The sequence below is a fragment of the Bos javanicus genome, chromosome 16 (genome assembly GCF_032452875.1).
Source record: "Bos javanicus breed banteng chromosome 16, ARS-OSU_banteng_1.0, whole genome shotgun sequence".
Classification (NCBI taxonomy): Eukaryota; Metazoa; Chordata; class Mammalia; order Artiodactyla; family Bovidae; genus Bos; species Bos javanicus.
Window position 1 is genome coordinate 33,279,358 of NC_083883.1, and position 16,637 is coordinate 33,295,994.

The 16,637-nt window shown below is 38.4% G+C and overlaps 1 protein-coding gene across 6 annotated transcripts in view; it reads right to left on the reverse strand.

Moving 5' to 3' along the window:
• CATSPERE (catsper channel auxiliary subunit epsilon) overlaps positions 1–16,637 on the reverse strand; it is a 159,747-nt gene continuing 143,110 nt past the window's right edge. For 3 of the 6 annotated variants that reach the window (XM_061382471.1, XM_061382474.1, XM_061382473.1), the window contains 2 exons: positions 9,487–9,540; positions 1–881 (listed from right to left, as the gene is read on the reverse strand). In XM_061382471.1, the coding sequence (XP_061238455.1) occupies positions 728–881; positions 9,487–9,540 (208 nt within the window). In that variant the 3' untranslated portion in view covers positions 1–727. Of the gene's footprint in view, positions 882–9,486; positions 9,541–16,637 lie in introns of those variants that run through there. The other 3 variants (XM_061382470.1, XM_061382475.1, XR_009729911.1) reach the window with 3 other exon arrangements.

A 16,637-nucleotide genomic window follows, 5' to 3' on the forward strand; every position in this document is an offset into this window, starting at 1 on the left:
ATGAAAAGTTTTATGCAAAATAATATTTGACACATTTATATACTTTCAAAAATTTACTTTCATTCTTAGGAAGGAGTGTAATAGCCAAATTTAGGTAGTTTTTAAAGTTTAAAAATTTTTAAAAACTAAAACTCTCATTTACTCTGAGAAAAAACAAAATTTAGAATACAGTTTGTCAGTTTCCAAAAAAGACATATCTACCATATGAATGAACCATTTCCTAAGTGTTTCCCCAAGAAAAATTAAAATCTATGTTCACACAATGACCTATAAAAAACTATTCATAGCAGTTTTATTTCTAAGAGTCTAAACCTAGAAAAAATCTCAAATGTTAACCAATAAGTTAACCAACAGTACAACAGAACACTTAGCAATAAAAAGAATTATAGATGCATGCAAAAATATGGGTTGATTTCAAAATCACAATGCTGAATCAAGGAAGCTAGGTGAGAAAGGGCAAGAGAACACAGCTATACAAAAACAATTTTTTAAAGCTAGTTAAAACTATATAGACTATCTTAAGATAAAAGTGAACACACTAAGGATTAATTTAATAACATACATTATATGTGAAAATATTCCTGTTTAGGATAATTTGAGAACATTTTTCAGATTTTGAATTTGATAATACTATGAGCTTATACTTAATATTTCTTGGTCAAAATACACTCTCAATGTAAGTATATATACATCTTCTACATTCATAGTAAATAGACTTTCATTTCTCTCAATTTTTCTTCTTTTTTCTTTTAGATTTGTGCAGTGGTTCATAAATATGTTTTTTATAAATCCTCATATAATGGAAGTAGCTCAAAATGAGAGTACTGAAGAACAGTAGCATCAGGAGAAAGAGGAAAGCTGCAACCATGTAAGCATTTGGACTGAAATAAGAAAAGAAAAGTCATTAGAAGTTGTTGCTCATTTTGGTTGTTAATTTAGTCAAATATTTTTTGAATGGCTAGCTGCTATGCCTTTGTTCTCTGTCAGTGATGAATAAGATTTATAAGACATCTTGTCTCCCCTCACGGTGTTTACCTCTTAGTGTTTGAGGCTGACCAGAGAGGAAGATAGATCGTGTGACTGATGAACGTGATGAGAGAAAGAGGCTATGGGAACCCGGTGTCAGGAAGGCCTTCCAATGGAGGTGCTTTTTGAACTGAGATAGGTGAGAATTAACTAGATATGACAAGGATTAGGAGTATTAGTATGAGTTAGATAAAAATGTTAGAGAGTGGAGAAGGAGACTAAGGGTGGACATAATATTTTAGGCTAAGGGAGATGCATTACGAGGGCATGGAAGCATAAGAAAACCTTAAAATCAGCCCCAGACATTCTGCAACTAAAACTAGTTCAGTGTGACTGGAATTTAGGTGCTAATGCTCAGTGATTAGGGATGAGGAATCATAGGTTGTTCAAGGTGCAAGAGACAGCTTTTATCAAGCTTCAGAGGGTGAATTTTAGTATAAAAGCAAGAGGGAGTTTCAGACATGTGATACAGCATTCTCATTTTCGAAGGATGATTCTGATTGTAGTGTGAAGAATAGATGAGTGGGATGCATGAATATGCAGGGAGAAAACCATTTATGAGGTTTTTATAATAACCAAATATGGTGAGAATTTTAATTGATTAGTGGCTGTAAAAATGGGGAGAAATGGATAGATTTAAGGTATATTTAGAAGTTAGATTGGGTGATCTTGGTGATTAAGATGTGAGGTTTGACAAATGTGTTAGAATAAAGGATGTCTCCTAAATTTGGGGATGAGGTAACTCTGAAGATGGTAGCACCATTCACTGACATAGGAAATTCACAGGTAAGAACACTTGAGAGGGTATTTGTGAATATGGTTGGCTTACTTTTGGGCATATTGAATTTGAAGTACAAGAGGGTCAGCCAGGTGTGTGTGTGTGTGTGTGTGTGTGTGTGTTGTACACTTAATAGATGCTACTTTCAGCTGGGATCCAGACCTCTTGCCTTTTCACCTCATGTGTCTCCCATCAGAGTAGATTTATTTCTTAAGCCAAACACTGCTGTTTTCTACTTTGTGTCCTGGTACCTGACTTTAGTTTTTAGTTCCCTTTTAAATCATAATTATTTGTTTGCCATTTTACACTTTTACCAGGTCCCCAGCCTTGTTAGTCTGACCTTCCTCCTCTGTGGATACAAGCTTAATCTAGCTCCAGTGAATCATTTCCTTCTTAGAAATTAATTAACTAATTTAATAAATGATCTGATATATGCCATGTACCGTGCTGGGTTCTGGTAAAACAATAATGGGTAAAAACAGACATAGTCTTCACCCTTAGAGAGCTTACATTTTAGTGGGGACATAACCATTAATCAGATGAGAAAATAAATATAAAATTGAATTTCTAATAAAAACAAAGTAGGAGAGGTAATGCAATGAAAGCTTACTATAGTAGGATTTAAACCTGGTGAATTGGTCAAGAAATGCCCCCACGAGGAAAAGATAATTATTCTAAACTTTGAAGAATTAAATGGAAGTGGATTTGGTAAAGTTAAGTAGGTAAGGAGGGGAAGGAAGAGATCCCAGATAGAGAAAATAGCGTATGCAGAGCTCCTGCTGTAGAACAGAGTATGGAGAAGGCCAGGGATTGAAAGAAAGTTGGTAAGTCTGGAGCTGAGAAAATGAAGGGAATATGATGCAAGATGAGATTGGAGCAGTAGGTAGCAGCTAGGTCAGAAAAGGTTTTGTAGGTCATGTTAAGAAGTCCCATTTTAAGGAAAGAAACTTGTAAGTTTTAAGCTATAACCATTACAATGAAAAGAATAAAACACTTAGGCATATATCTACCTAAAGAAACCAAAGACCTATATATAGAAAACTATAAAACACTGGTGAAAGAAATCAAAGAGGACACAAATAGATGGAGAAATATACCATGTTCATGGGTTGGAAGAATCAATATAGTGAACATGAGTATACTACCCAAAGCAATCTATAGATTCAATGCAATCCCTATCAAGCTACCAACAGTATTTTTCACAGAGCTAGAACAAATAATTTCACAATTTGTGTGGAAATACAAAAAACCTCGAATAGCCAAAGCCATCTTGAGAAAGAAGAATGGAATTGGAGGAATCAACCTGCCTGACTTCAGGCTCTACTACAAAGCCACAGTCATTAAGACAGTATGGTACTGGCAAAAAGACAGAAATATAGATCAATGGAACAAAATAGAAAGCCCAGAGATAAATCCATGCACCTATGGACACCTTATCTTCGACAAAGGAGGCAAGAATATACAGTGGAGAAAAGACAATCTCTTTAACAAGTGGTGCTGGGAAAACTGGCCAACCACTTGTAAAAGAATGAAACTAGAACACTTTCTAACACCATACACAAAAATAAACTCAAAATGGATTAAAGATCTAAACATAAGACCAGAAACTATAAAAGTCCTAGAGGAAAACATAGGCAAAACACTCTCCGACATAAATCACAGCAGGATTCTCTATGACCCACCTCCCAGAATATTGGAAATAAAAGCAAAAATAAAAAAATGGGACCTAATTAAACTTAAAAGCTTTGCACAACAAAGGAAACTATAAGCAAGGTGAAAAGATAGCCTTCAGAATGGGAGAAAATAATAGCAAATGAAGCAACTGACAAAGAATTAATCTCAAAAATATACAAGCAACTCCTGCAGCTCAATTCCAGAAAAATAAATGACCCAATAAAAAAATGGGCCAAAGAACTAAATAGACATTTCTCCAAAGAAGACATACAGATGGCTAACAAACACATGAAAAGATGCTCAACATGACTCATTATCAGAGAAATGCAAATCAAATCCACAATGAGGTACCATTTCACGCCAGTCAGAATGGCTGCGATCCAAAAGTCTACAAGCAATAAATGCTGGACAGGGTGTGGAGGAAAGGGAACCCTCTTACACTGTTGGTGAAAATGCAAACTAGTACAGCCACTATGGAAAACAGAATGGAGATTCTTTAAAAAACTGGAAATAGAACTGCCATATGACCCAGTAATCACACTACTGGGCATAAACATCAAGAAATCAGAATTGAAAGATATATGTGTACCCCAATGTTCATCACAGTACTGTTTATAATAGCCAGGACATGGAAGCAACCTAGATGTCCATCAGCAGACGAGTGGATAAGGAAGGAGTCGTACAAGTACAAAATGGAATATTACTCAGCCATTAAAAAGAAAACATTTGAATCAGTTCTAATGAGGTGGATGAAACTGGAGTCGATTATACAGAGTGAAGTAAGCCGGAAAGAAAAACACCAATATAGTATACTAATGCATATATATGGAATTTAGAAAGATGGTAACAATAACCCTATATGTGAGACAGCAAAAGAGACACAGATGTATAGAACAGTCTTTTGGACTCTGTGGGAGAGGGCAAGGGTGGGATGATTTGGGAGAATGGCATTGAAACATGTATATTATCATATGCGAAACAAATCGCCAGTCCAAGTTCGATGCATGAGACAGGGTGCTCGGGGCTGGTGCACTGGGATGACCCAGAGGGATGGGATGGGGAGGGAGGTGGGAGGGGAGTTCAGGATGGGGAACACATATACACCTGTGGTGGATTCATGTCAATGTATGGCAAAACCACTACAATACTGTAAAGTAATTAGCCTCCAATTAAAATAAATAAATTTATATTAAAAAAGTTTTAAGATACTAAAATTAGCATTAGGAATCTACTGCAATAATTCAGATCAGAGATAATAGTAACATGAATTAGAGAGGAGTAGTGGTGATGGGTTTGGTAAGAAGTGGATTCATTTAAGGGCAATTTAAGAGGCTAAATGAATGAGAGTCAGTGACTAGATGAGCTGGAGGAGAGAGAAAGAGAGATATGAGTGTGAACCTAGGTTTCGTGTTTTTCAGTTTTGACAGGTGTCTGGCTTGTGCAGTAGTTCTGCTATTTCCTGAGAGAGGGGACACTGGAAAAATAGGGTTACCATATTGTTCAATTCCAGAGGGCAACATTCACATTATAGCCTATGTGAATGAATTCTCTGGGAACTGTGCAATGACGATCCATAGAGCTGAATGCAATTACATTGATGAGTTAGTTTTAGAGTAAGACAAATAATGGGGTAAGGGAATGGGTGATAAGATTATGAGTTCATTTTTGGACACGTGCAGTCTGACCAGTCTTTGAGATATCCAAGAGAAGAGGTTAAGTAGACAGTGGGATATATGGCCCTGGGTGGGGTTAAGAGATATGGTTTGGGAGTTGTGTATTTATAGATGCTAATTGAAATCATGGGTATGGATGAGCTTGCCAGAGTGAGCAGCTCAGAAAACCAGGACAGAGCCCTCCTTAAAGAAGGTCAGCATTTAATGGCTGATGATATAGGTTGTAGGTTAAGGCTCTTTACTAGAAAGAAAGAGAATGGCTACAGAAGGCTAGGAAAACCTATAGAGCTATATGGCAGCCAAAGGCAAAGTCAACTCTAATGAATGCTCAAATATAATGTGGACTGAGCAGTGTCTGTCAGATTTAGTGTAGGCCAGTTCCAGTTCAAGATGGTGACTAAGGAACTTCCTGAACTTACATCCTCCCACAGACATACCTGTCCTACAGCTATGTGTAGAACAATTCCCTCCAAAAGAAAACCAGAAATTCACTGAGCAACACCTACACATTGGGTGAATAAGAAAAACTCACCCACATAAAAATGGGTAGGGAGAGACTGAGGCACCATCTCACCCCAAACCCCATCCTACCAAAGCAATATACAATGGAGAGGGAGCTCACAACTCTTAACTTCTCCCTAAGGGGTTTGGATCTAATATCCAGTACCTCAACTTTTAAAACTTCCACCTGAGCGATGGGACCCCCAAACACTAGCTTTGAAAGCCAACTGGGCTTCACCCATGAAACCCACAAGGGTAGAGCAAACAAATGGGCTCCTGAGAACTCTTGGTAGCTAACCCCCTCTCTCATTATCCATCCCTCCCTCTCCACCCCAGCAGAGAACCAACAGACTGAAATGCTCATTTCCCAATCTTTCCACAAAAGAGTTGTTGTTGTTCAGTTGCTAAGTTGTGTCCAACTCTTTGAGACTCCATGGACTGCAGCAGGCCAGGGGTCCCTGTCCCTCACCATCTCCTGGAGTTTACCCAAGTTCATGTCCGTTGAATTGGTGATGGTATCCAATCATCTCATCCTCTGCTGCCCTCTTCTCCTTTTGCCTTCAATCCTTCCCAGCATCAGGATCTTTTCCAATGAGCTAGTTGCTTATCCTAGAAGCTGCCATCTGAGGGCTAGGCTCCTAACATAACATTAATCTAGGGGCCTCCCCAGATACTGGGGAAGCTAGCAGGTGCCCTCCTGCTGCCTCTCCCCAGGTCACCTGAAATGATGATATCTCTGCAATGATGCTGTGCATTCTTCTGATGCCCCAGCTTCCACAGCTGTTCCTCAGGGGGACACAGCACTTGATCACCTGGCTCTGGTAGGCAGCAGAGCTTAAGTTGTCTAGTCCCACAGGACTGTATCAGAGAAACTATTCTTAACTGGTTATTCTCTCAGGGCTCAGCACAGAGGGAAGAGAAAGCAAGGCTCATCTTCCAGTCTTTTTCTAAAAGTAGTCCACTTGTATACTGTGAAAACTGCTGCTTGCGGGTCCAGCTTCCAGCCAATCTGCATCTAGGTTCTGACTGAGATCCTCTCTCTGGGATACTGATAGGTCTTGGTACACCCTCAACTACTGGGGAATGCTAAGAACTAAGAAGGCAGCTTGGGCAATCACAAGGGTTTAAAGGACAGCAACTAGGGCTGGGCTGAACAGTAAGTTCCTTCTCCTACATAAGACCACTCCTTCTTGCCTGGGAAAAGTGGCTGTTTTATCTATTGCATAGAAACTAACACAGAAAAATCAAGGAAAATGAAGAAACAGAGAAATAATTTCCAAACAAAAGTACAAGATAAAAACTTCAGAAGCAGACCTTCTTGAAATGGAGATAGGTAATTTACCTGATAAAGAGTTCAAAATAATAGTCATGAAGGTGCTCGCTGAGGTCAGGAGAACAATGCATGAGCAAGTGAGAATTTCAACAGAGACAGAATATGTAAGAAAGTGCCCAACAGATTTAGTGCAGGTCAAAGCAATTCTAATGAGAAGTAATGGGTGGAGTGATAAGATAGAAAGCAGGCTGGATGGGTGAGCAAAATAGGGATGAAATATAGGGAAATGGGGCTTCCCAGGTGGTGCTAGTGGTAAAGAACCCACATGCCAGTGCAGGAGACATAAGGGACTGTGGGTTCAATCCAAGTCAGGAAGATCACCTGGAGTAGGAAATGGAAACCCAGTATTCTTGCCTGGAGAAGCCCACGGACAGAGGAACCTGGAGGGCTACAAGTTGGACAAGACTGAGCGCATCAGTGTTACTTCAGTGTCGAAGTAGTTGTTACAGAGAGTGGAAACTTTGGTTGACCAGAGAAAGAAAGATTTCCAGGTAGTGTTGGTGACTTATATAAAGTTGGTGATCAACTTGCCCTGTTGTGTAACTTTCTTTACTTGGCTCATCAGATGTCACTGCAAGAAAGTAGGTAGTTTGGGGCTTGTCAAGAGGGGGCGCCACATTCTAGAAATGTAAGAGAGTACTAGAAAGTAGTTATTAAAACAGTAGGCCTTGTCTGAAATGTAAGAAAATAGGAAATAAAAAGAGGTTAGAAGTTAGAGGGGAAGGGACTTCCCTGGTGGCCCAGCAGCTAAGACTCCATGCTCCCAATGCAGGGGGTCTGGGTTCTATCTCTGGTTAGGGAACTGGATCCCCCGTGCCACAACTAAGAGTTTGCAGGCTGCAACTAAAGATTTTGCATCGTGCAACCAAAAAAAAAAAAAAAACAAAAACTACATGCCTTCATTAAAAGAAAAAAAAAATGTAGAGGTTAAGGTCCCAATGAAGATGAAGAAGAGTTGTAGTGGGTGTAGCTGAATTAGCAAACTGGGAATGTCTGAGAATAAGATGTCTGAATTGATGCTTTAGTAAGCAGAGAAGTTATGTTAGTATTGATCATGCCTCAGACATAACATTGGGAGAGGATGGCCCAAGTACGGTGCGGGAGGGGGACATCAAGGATTAGGAAAGGCCACGATGGGGGGTGCTTGCCATAGAGGTGAAAACAGGATGGCATTGAATGAAGGGGAGTTTGGAGAGGGTGCAGAAGTGAGGACAGAGAAAGGACAGGGGTACAGCAGATGCCAGGAACCTCAAAGGATAAGTGTTTTAAAATTTTGTTTTCTGTTTTTCAGAAGAACCGTGATCTGCGAGTAGTGATGGTGCTCTGTGGCACAGACAGAGTTCAGAGGACAGGACTTAGGTGAATTTGCTGGTTAAACAGTGACAGCTCCAAAGGACACAGTGGAAAACTTGAGGTGGTTGAGAATTGGGCCAGAAAGTAGAGAAACAGTAAGATCTTTGCCTCCTACAAACTGATCTCCAGTCACTGGTTTGCTCTTGAAAAGGGCTCTCTTACCACCAGCCAACCTCTGCTCTGCCTCTGGACCCTTCAGGGCTCAGGCATGACAGAGACCGAACTGCAGTCACTAAACTAAAGGACTATCCCTGTGTTGCACCATATTCTCTGGTTGCTGAAATCCAGCTCCTGGGAAGTGAGCTGGGCAAATAGGTGAGATCCCTTAGTAGTGAGATCTCCTTTACTCTTTCCTCTCCTCCCTAACTCATCAACTCCCTCCCCCTTCTGTTGGTGGATACTTGCATGGACAAATGTTCTTAATATTCATCTAAATCAAACGTATAGACCTAATGAGAAAGAGAAGTTGCTGCGAAAAGGCTATACATGTTTCCCAAAGTTACTTATTATTAGAAACAGGCATGACTTATCTCATTTGCAGATTATTCATACCATTAACCTCCCATTAAGGAGGTTAAGGAGTCAGTAATATTTAAAATAGGGCCATAAGTAGTTTAATTGTTTATGGTCCACTCTTGTTTAATGTTTTCCAAAACAAAAAACAAAAACATAAGACAAACAGAATCATCTGCAGTTCCAACTTTTGTGTTAAGACTTTTTCCTCTGCTCTCGAAGGAAACTAAAGCTGAGTCCAGGGAAATGCTTTTCCTACCTGCTTCCTGTGCGCATGGCAATGATGACTGGTGGTCAAGGGCTGACCCAGAGTCAGCAGGGGCACAGCCACTGCCTCCTTCCTGTCCCCACTGCTGCAATCTACCGTGTACCCTTAGGTGGAGTTGAAAGTCACTTTTGATTGGGAAGACAATGGCTGTTGAGGAGGATGAACACAAGGGGACCTGAGGTGCAGTAACAATTCTCAGGAATTCCTTTCTGCTGTATCCTTGGTATAATAGATACATACAACCTTTAGGATGTCACATATAGGACAGAAGTATAAAGGTCCCAGGAAAAGAGGGGAGAGCTGTGTTTCCTTTTCTGTATCTTCTACAACTTCCCGAATTAAAGCCTAATTAGGCACCAGTCATTACCTGGGAATCACTCCAAAGGTCTCTATTGCAAATATAGTGGTTAGGTTACAGAAACTGCAATAAAGAAAAATATTAAAGATTAGATTAAATACAATATATAAAAGACTCTGGCCCATCTCTTTGGTTACCAAATCATGTATAATCTTAGTTAAGGTGTCATTTTCTTTTTTATTTTTTGTTTCAAGATAGTAATTTTATTACTACCAAAAGAAATTTTAATCAAACTGAGTATTGCCTTCCATTGTACAGAGAAAAAGCTCCACTGTAATGAATGGGAATTATGAATGAAATATATTTTAATGTATACTCCTTTCTTTGTTCTGTTGATAATTTTACTGCAAAATCACAGTGGGTAAACTGATGTGGAAGAATTGCTAAGCATTTTGTTCCCTTCAGTGGACAACTTCACTAATTTCATTAGCTTTATTTTATTTTTTTGCGTTTTTTAAAATTGAAGTACAGTATAGTTGATTTACAAGGTTGTGTTAATTTCAAGTGTAAAGCAAAGTGATTCAATTATACATTTATCTATTTTTTTTCAGATTATTTTCCCTTATAGGTTATTATAAAATATTGAGTATAGTTCCCTCTGCTAAACAATAGATCCTTGTTGTCTATCTATATTATATACAGTAGTCTTTATATGCTCACCCAACCTTCTAATTTATCCCTCCCATCTTTTTTCCCTTTGGTAACCATAAATTTGCTTTCTATGTCTGTGAGTCTATTTCTGTTTTGTGAATAAATTCATTTTTGTCTTTTTTTAGATTCCACATATAAGTGATATTATACGATATTTGTCTCTGTCTTGCTTATTTCACTTAGTATGGTAATCTCTAGGTCCATCCGTGTTGCTGCAAATGGCATTATTTCCTTCATTTTTGTGGCTGAGTAATATTCCACTGTGTGTTTGTGTGTGTGTATAAAACGTCTTCTTTATCCATTCATCTGCTGATAGACATTTAGGTTGCTTCTATGTCCTGGCTATTGTAAATAGTGATGCATTGAACACTGAAGTGCATGTATCTTTTCAGATTATAGTTTCCTCCAGATATATGCCCAGGAGTGGGATCCCTTGATCATATGGTAGCTCTATATTTAGTTTTTTAAGAAACCTCCATACTGTTCTCCATAGTGGCTGTACCAATTTACATATCTACAACAGTGTAGGAGGGTTCCCTTTTCTCCACATCCTTTCTGTGAAAGTGAAAGGTGCTCAGTTGTGTCTGACTCTCTGCGAGCCCATGGACTATATATAGTCCATGGAATTCTCCAGGCCAGAATACTGGAGTGGGTAGCCATTCCCTTCTCCAAGGGATCTTCCCAACCCAGGAATCAAACCCAGGTATCCCACATTGCAGACGGATTCTTGACCAGCTGAGCCACAGGAAAGCCCTAGCATTTATTATCTGTAGACTTTTTGGTAATGGCCATTCTGATGGATGTGAGGTGATACTTCATTGTAGTTTTGATTTGCATTTCTATGATAATTAGCAATGTTGGGATATTTTTTCATGTGCCTTTTGGTCATCTCTGTGTGGAGAAATGTCTATTTAGATCTTTGGCCCATTTTTTTGATTGGGTTATTTTTTTTTTTTATATTGCGCTATATGAGCTGTTTGTATATTTTGGAAATTAATCACTCGTCAGTAGAATTGTTTGCAGATATTTTCTCCCAGTCCGTAGGTTGTCTTTTCATTTTGTCTATGGTTTGTTTTGCTGTGCAAAAGCTTTTAAGTTTAATTAGGCCCTATTTGCTTAATTTTGTTTTTATTTTTATTACTCTAGGGGATGATCCTGGAGAAGGCAATGGCACCCCACTCCAGTACTCTTGCCTGGAAAATCCCATGGATGGAGGAGCCTGGAGGGTTACAGTCCATGGGGTTGCTGAGGGTCAGACACGACTGAGCGACTTCACTTTCGCTTTTCACTTTCATGCATTGGAGAAGGAAATGGCAACCCACTCCAGTGTTCTTGCCTGGAGAATCCCAGGGACGGGGGAGCCTGGTGGGCTGCCATCTATGGGGTTGCACAGAGTCAGACACGACTGAAGCAACTTAGCAGCAGCAGCAGCAGGAGATGATCCAAAAAGATATTGCTGTGATTTATGTCAGTGTTCTGCCTGTGTTTTCATCTGTGAGTTTTATAGTATCCAGTCTTACATTTAGGCTTTTAATCCATTTTGAATTTAATTTTATATGTGGTATTAAAGAATGTCCTAATTTTATTCTTCTACATGTAGCAGTTCAGTTTTCCAAGTACCACTTATTGAAGAGACTGTCTTTTTTCCAATGTATATTTTTGCCACCTTTGTCATAGATTAATTGACCATAGATGTGTGGGTTTACCTCTGGGCTTTCTATCCTGTCCCATTGACCTATATTTCTATTTTTGTGCCAAACTGTTTTGATGACTGAAGCTTCATAGTGTAGTCTGAAGTCAAGGATCCTGATTCCTCCAGCTCCATTTTTCTTTCTTAGGATTACTTTGATTACTTGAGGTCTTTTGTGTTTTCATAGAAATTTTAAGATTTTTTTGGTTCTAGTTCTGTGAAAAATACAATTGGTAATTTGATAATGATTGTTTTGAATCTGTAGATTGCTTTGGGTAGTATAATCATTTTGGCAGTATTGATCCTTCCAATCCAAGAACATGGTATATCTTTCTATTTGTATCATCTTCAGTTTCCTTAATCAGCATCTTATAGTTTTCAGAGTACAAGTCTTTAGTCTCCTTAGGTTTATCCCTAGGTATTTTATCTCTCATAATTTAGCATATTTCTTGGAATGAGATAGTATATAACTAAATAAACATTAATATATGATTTCATCTATCTTCATGTGGGAGAAGAGAGAGGAAAAGAACTTAATTTTATTGAGTCCTTGCTATGTGCCCAGCAAAATTAGAGATTTTTACCCAGATACATCATTTAATCCTCAGAATAAAGATAGGTTTTACTGACTTACTTAACAGATAAATAAACTTAAAAAGACTGCTATTTGCTTAAGACTAGATAGTTACTAGTGGTAAAATTTGGACTCAAACCAAAGTAGACTCTCTAGCATAATGTTCTCAAGGTCCATTGATATTGTTTCAAGTGACAAGATATCCTTCTTTTTATGGCCAGATAATATTCCACTGTACATATACCACATTTTCTATAACAATTCATCCACCCTTGGACACTTACATTTGTTCCATATCTTGGCAATTGTAAATAATGCTGCAGTGAACATTTAGTTCAGTTAAGTTCAGTTACTCAGTCATGTCCAACTCTTTGCAACCCCATGGACTGCAGCACGCCAGGCTTCCCTGTCCATCATCAACTCCTGGAGCTTGCTCAAACTCATGTCCATCAAGTCAGTGATGCCATCCAACCATTTCATCCTCTGTCATCCCCTTCTCCTCCTGCCTTCAACCTTTTCCAGCATTAGGGTCTTTTCCAATGAGTCAGTTTTTCACATCAGGTGGCCAAGGTATTGGAGCTTCAGCTTCAGCATCAGTACTTCCAATGAATATTCAGGACTGATTTCCTTTAAGATGGACTGGTTAGATCTCCTTGTAGTCCAAGGGACTCTCAAGAGTCTTCTCCAATACCACAGTTCAAAAGCATCAATTCTTCTGTGCTCAGCTTTCTTTATGGTCCAACTCTCACATCCATACATGACTACTGGAAAAACCATAGCTTTGACTAGACAGTAAAGTGATGTCTCTGGTTTTTAATATGCTGTCTAGGTTGGTCATAGCTTTTCTTCCAAGGAACAAACATCTTTTAATTTCATGGCTGCAGTCACCATTTGCAGTGATTTTGTAGCTCCCCAAAACAGTCTCTCAGTCTTTCCATTATTTCCCCATCTATTTGCCATGAAGTGATGGGACCAAATGCCATGCTCTTAGTTTTCTGAATGTTGAGTTTTAAGCCAAATTTTTCACTCTCTTCTTTCATTTTTATCAAGAGGCTCTTTAGTTCCTCTTCACTTTCTGCCATAAGGGTGGTGTCATCTGCATATCTGAGGTTACTGATATTTCTCCTGGCCATCTTGATTCCAGCTTGTGCTTCTTCCAGCCCAATGTTTCTCATGATGTACTCTGCATATCAGTTAAATAAGCAGGGTGACAATGTACTCCTTTTCCTATTTGGAACCAGTCTGTTGTTCCATGTTCAGTTCTAACTGTTGCTTCTTGACCTGCATACAGTTTTCTCAGGAGGCAGGTCAGGTTGTCTGGTATTCCCATCTCTTTCAGAATTTTCCAGTTTGTTGTGATCTAAATAGTCAAATGCTTTGGCATAGTCAATGAAGCAGAAGTAGATGTTTTTCTGGAATTCTCTTGCTTTTTCTGTGATCCAATGGATGTTAACAATTTGATCTCTGGTTCCTCTGCCTTTTCTAAATCCAGCTTGAACATCTGGAAGTTCACGGTTCATGTACTGTTGCAGCCTAGCTTGGAGAATTTTGAGTGTTACCTTGATAGTGTGTGAATGAGTGAAATTGTGTGGTAGTTTGAACATTCTTTGGCATTACTCTTCTTTGGAATTGAAATGAAAAGTGACATTTTCCAGTCCTGTGGCCACTGCTGAGTTTTCCAAATTTGCTGACATATTGAGTGCAGCACTTTCACAGCATCAGTTTTTAGGATTTGAAATAGCTCAGCTGAAATTCCATCACCTCCACTAGCTTTGTTCGCAGTGAACATGGGGGTGCATATATCTTTTCAAGTTGGTGTTTTTGTTTACTTTAGATAGTACAGAGGAATGGAATAGTTGACTCATATGGTAGGTTCTATTTAATATTTTCAGAAACCTCCATAACTGTTTTCCATAATGGCTACATAAATTTACATTCCCACCTACAGTGCACAAGGGTTTCCTTTTCTTTACATGCTTATCAACATTTACCTCTTATCTTTTTGGTAACAGTCATTCCAACAGGTATGAGGTGATATCTCACTGTGGTTTTGATTTGTATTTCTCTGATAATTAGTCATATTGAAGACCCTTTCATGTACTTGTTGGCCATCTGTATGTCTTCTTGGCAAAAATGTATAATTAGTTCCATTTTAAAATTGGATTTTTTTTCTTTTTGATATTGAGTTGTATGAGTTCTTTATATATTTTTATATTAACCCCTTATCAGATATATAATTTGCAAATATTTTCTCTCATACTGTAGGTTGCCTTTTCATTTTATTGTGGGTTTCCTTTGCTGGGCAGAAGCTTTTTAGTTTGAGGTAGTTTCACTTATTTTTGATTTTGTTGGTGTCAGATAAAAAAATACTGCAAAGACTCACATATAGGAGCCTACCATCTATATTTATTTCTAGGAGTTTTATGGTTTTAGGGCTTATGTTGAAGTCTGTATTCCATTTGCAGTTAATTTTTGTGTATGGTGTTAGATAGTGGTCTAATATCATTCTTTCACAGGTCTAATTTTCCCAACACGGTTTTTGAAGAGATTGTCCTTTCCCCCACTGTATATTCTTGGCTACTTTGTCATAAATTAAGTGCCTGAATATGTGTGAGTTTATTTCTGGAGACTTCTGTTTTATCCCATTGATTCATGTGTCTTTTTATATGTATATCATACTGTTTTGATTATTGCTTTGCAATATAGTTTGAAATCAGGGAGTAAGATGCTTCCAGCTTTGTTGTTCTTTCTCAAGACTGCTTTGGCTTTGGGGGATCTTTTGCAGTTGCATACAAATTTCAGGATAGTTTGTTCTATTTCTGTGAAAAACATCATTGGAATTTTGATAGGGGTTGCTTTGAATCTGTAGATTGGTTGGGTAATATGGAACTTTTTCTTCCTCTTCTTTTTTTCTTTTTTTTGAAGAGCTTTCCACTCAGCTCCTTTTCTCATACCCTCAGTTCCTTTACTGTGGGTATCTCTTAAAAGCTCTTTTCTTCTAGTATGTCAGTTAACTTATTTACTGTGGAAGATGCCCACATTTATATTTTCAAAACTCTTGACCATCAGCTATTCTCTCCAACTCTAGTCCTAAAGCATCTGTCTATCAATGTGGGAGACCTGGGTTTGATCCCTGCATCGGGAAGATTCCCTGGAGAAGGAAATGGCAACCCACTCCAGTACTCTTGCCTAGAAAATCCCATGGACGGAGGAGCCTGGTGCAGGCTACTGTCCATGGGGTCGCAAAGAGTCGGACATGACTGAGCAATTTCACTTCGCTTCACTTCAGGACATCTTCACTCAGATATTTCATTGTCCTCTCACATGCAAAGTCAGAACTCTTATCTCATTATTTCCTGCAAAGCAAAACCACCTCATCATCTACTGTGGTCAAAAAAAATACCATAATTTTTAATCACCTAGTCTAGAAAACTTGAAACCATATAAATTCCTTCTTTTCCTTCATTTGGCACATTATATCAATATAATATCTCTTTCCTGATAACTATTTATTAGACTTTTTCCTTTCCATTCTTACTGGCAACACAGCTTCCTTTGATCCTTGTCTTGTTAATTCCATTTCTCTCATTTATCTATAATTTATTTTCTGTTCATAGGATTCTTTCTTCACAGGCTAATTTTCCTAGAACTACTCTCTCATCACAATGCTCCTCTAGTAAAGATACTGAAGAGGCTCTCTAGGACATGGTTTGAGATTGACTTCAACATTATGAATTGCCTTGGATTAATTTGTATCCTTTGTTTTTTACCTTTCCCATGCAATGTATTGGGTTAGCCAAATGAATGAACTTTTTGGCCAACCCTAAATTTTCCACCTTTTTTCACGAGCCATATACAGTATGTTAATGTCCAGCTCAATTCCATCATTAGTGTGATTTCTTTCATTTGAAGGGTCTGTCTTAGTTCTCTGACAATATAAATTCTTAGTATTCCCTGTCCTCTGGGAAATTTTCTCCTGATGCTCAATATTTATTTTTCCCATCTCTGAATTATTTTTGTGCCTATCAATAATACAAGTGATTATATTTGAAAAATATGTGTTTGCTCTGATTTAACCTCCTTTGGTCTTATGTGTACCCTCCGCTCTTCCTTCCCCAACCAGTTTAATTACAAGCATCGTGAAGGCTGAGATTATCCTTATGCTCTATTTTGCATCTATCGTAGCAATGAAACATAGTAAAGAACTCAGAATGTTAACTGTGAATAGATTATGTTGAACATGAA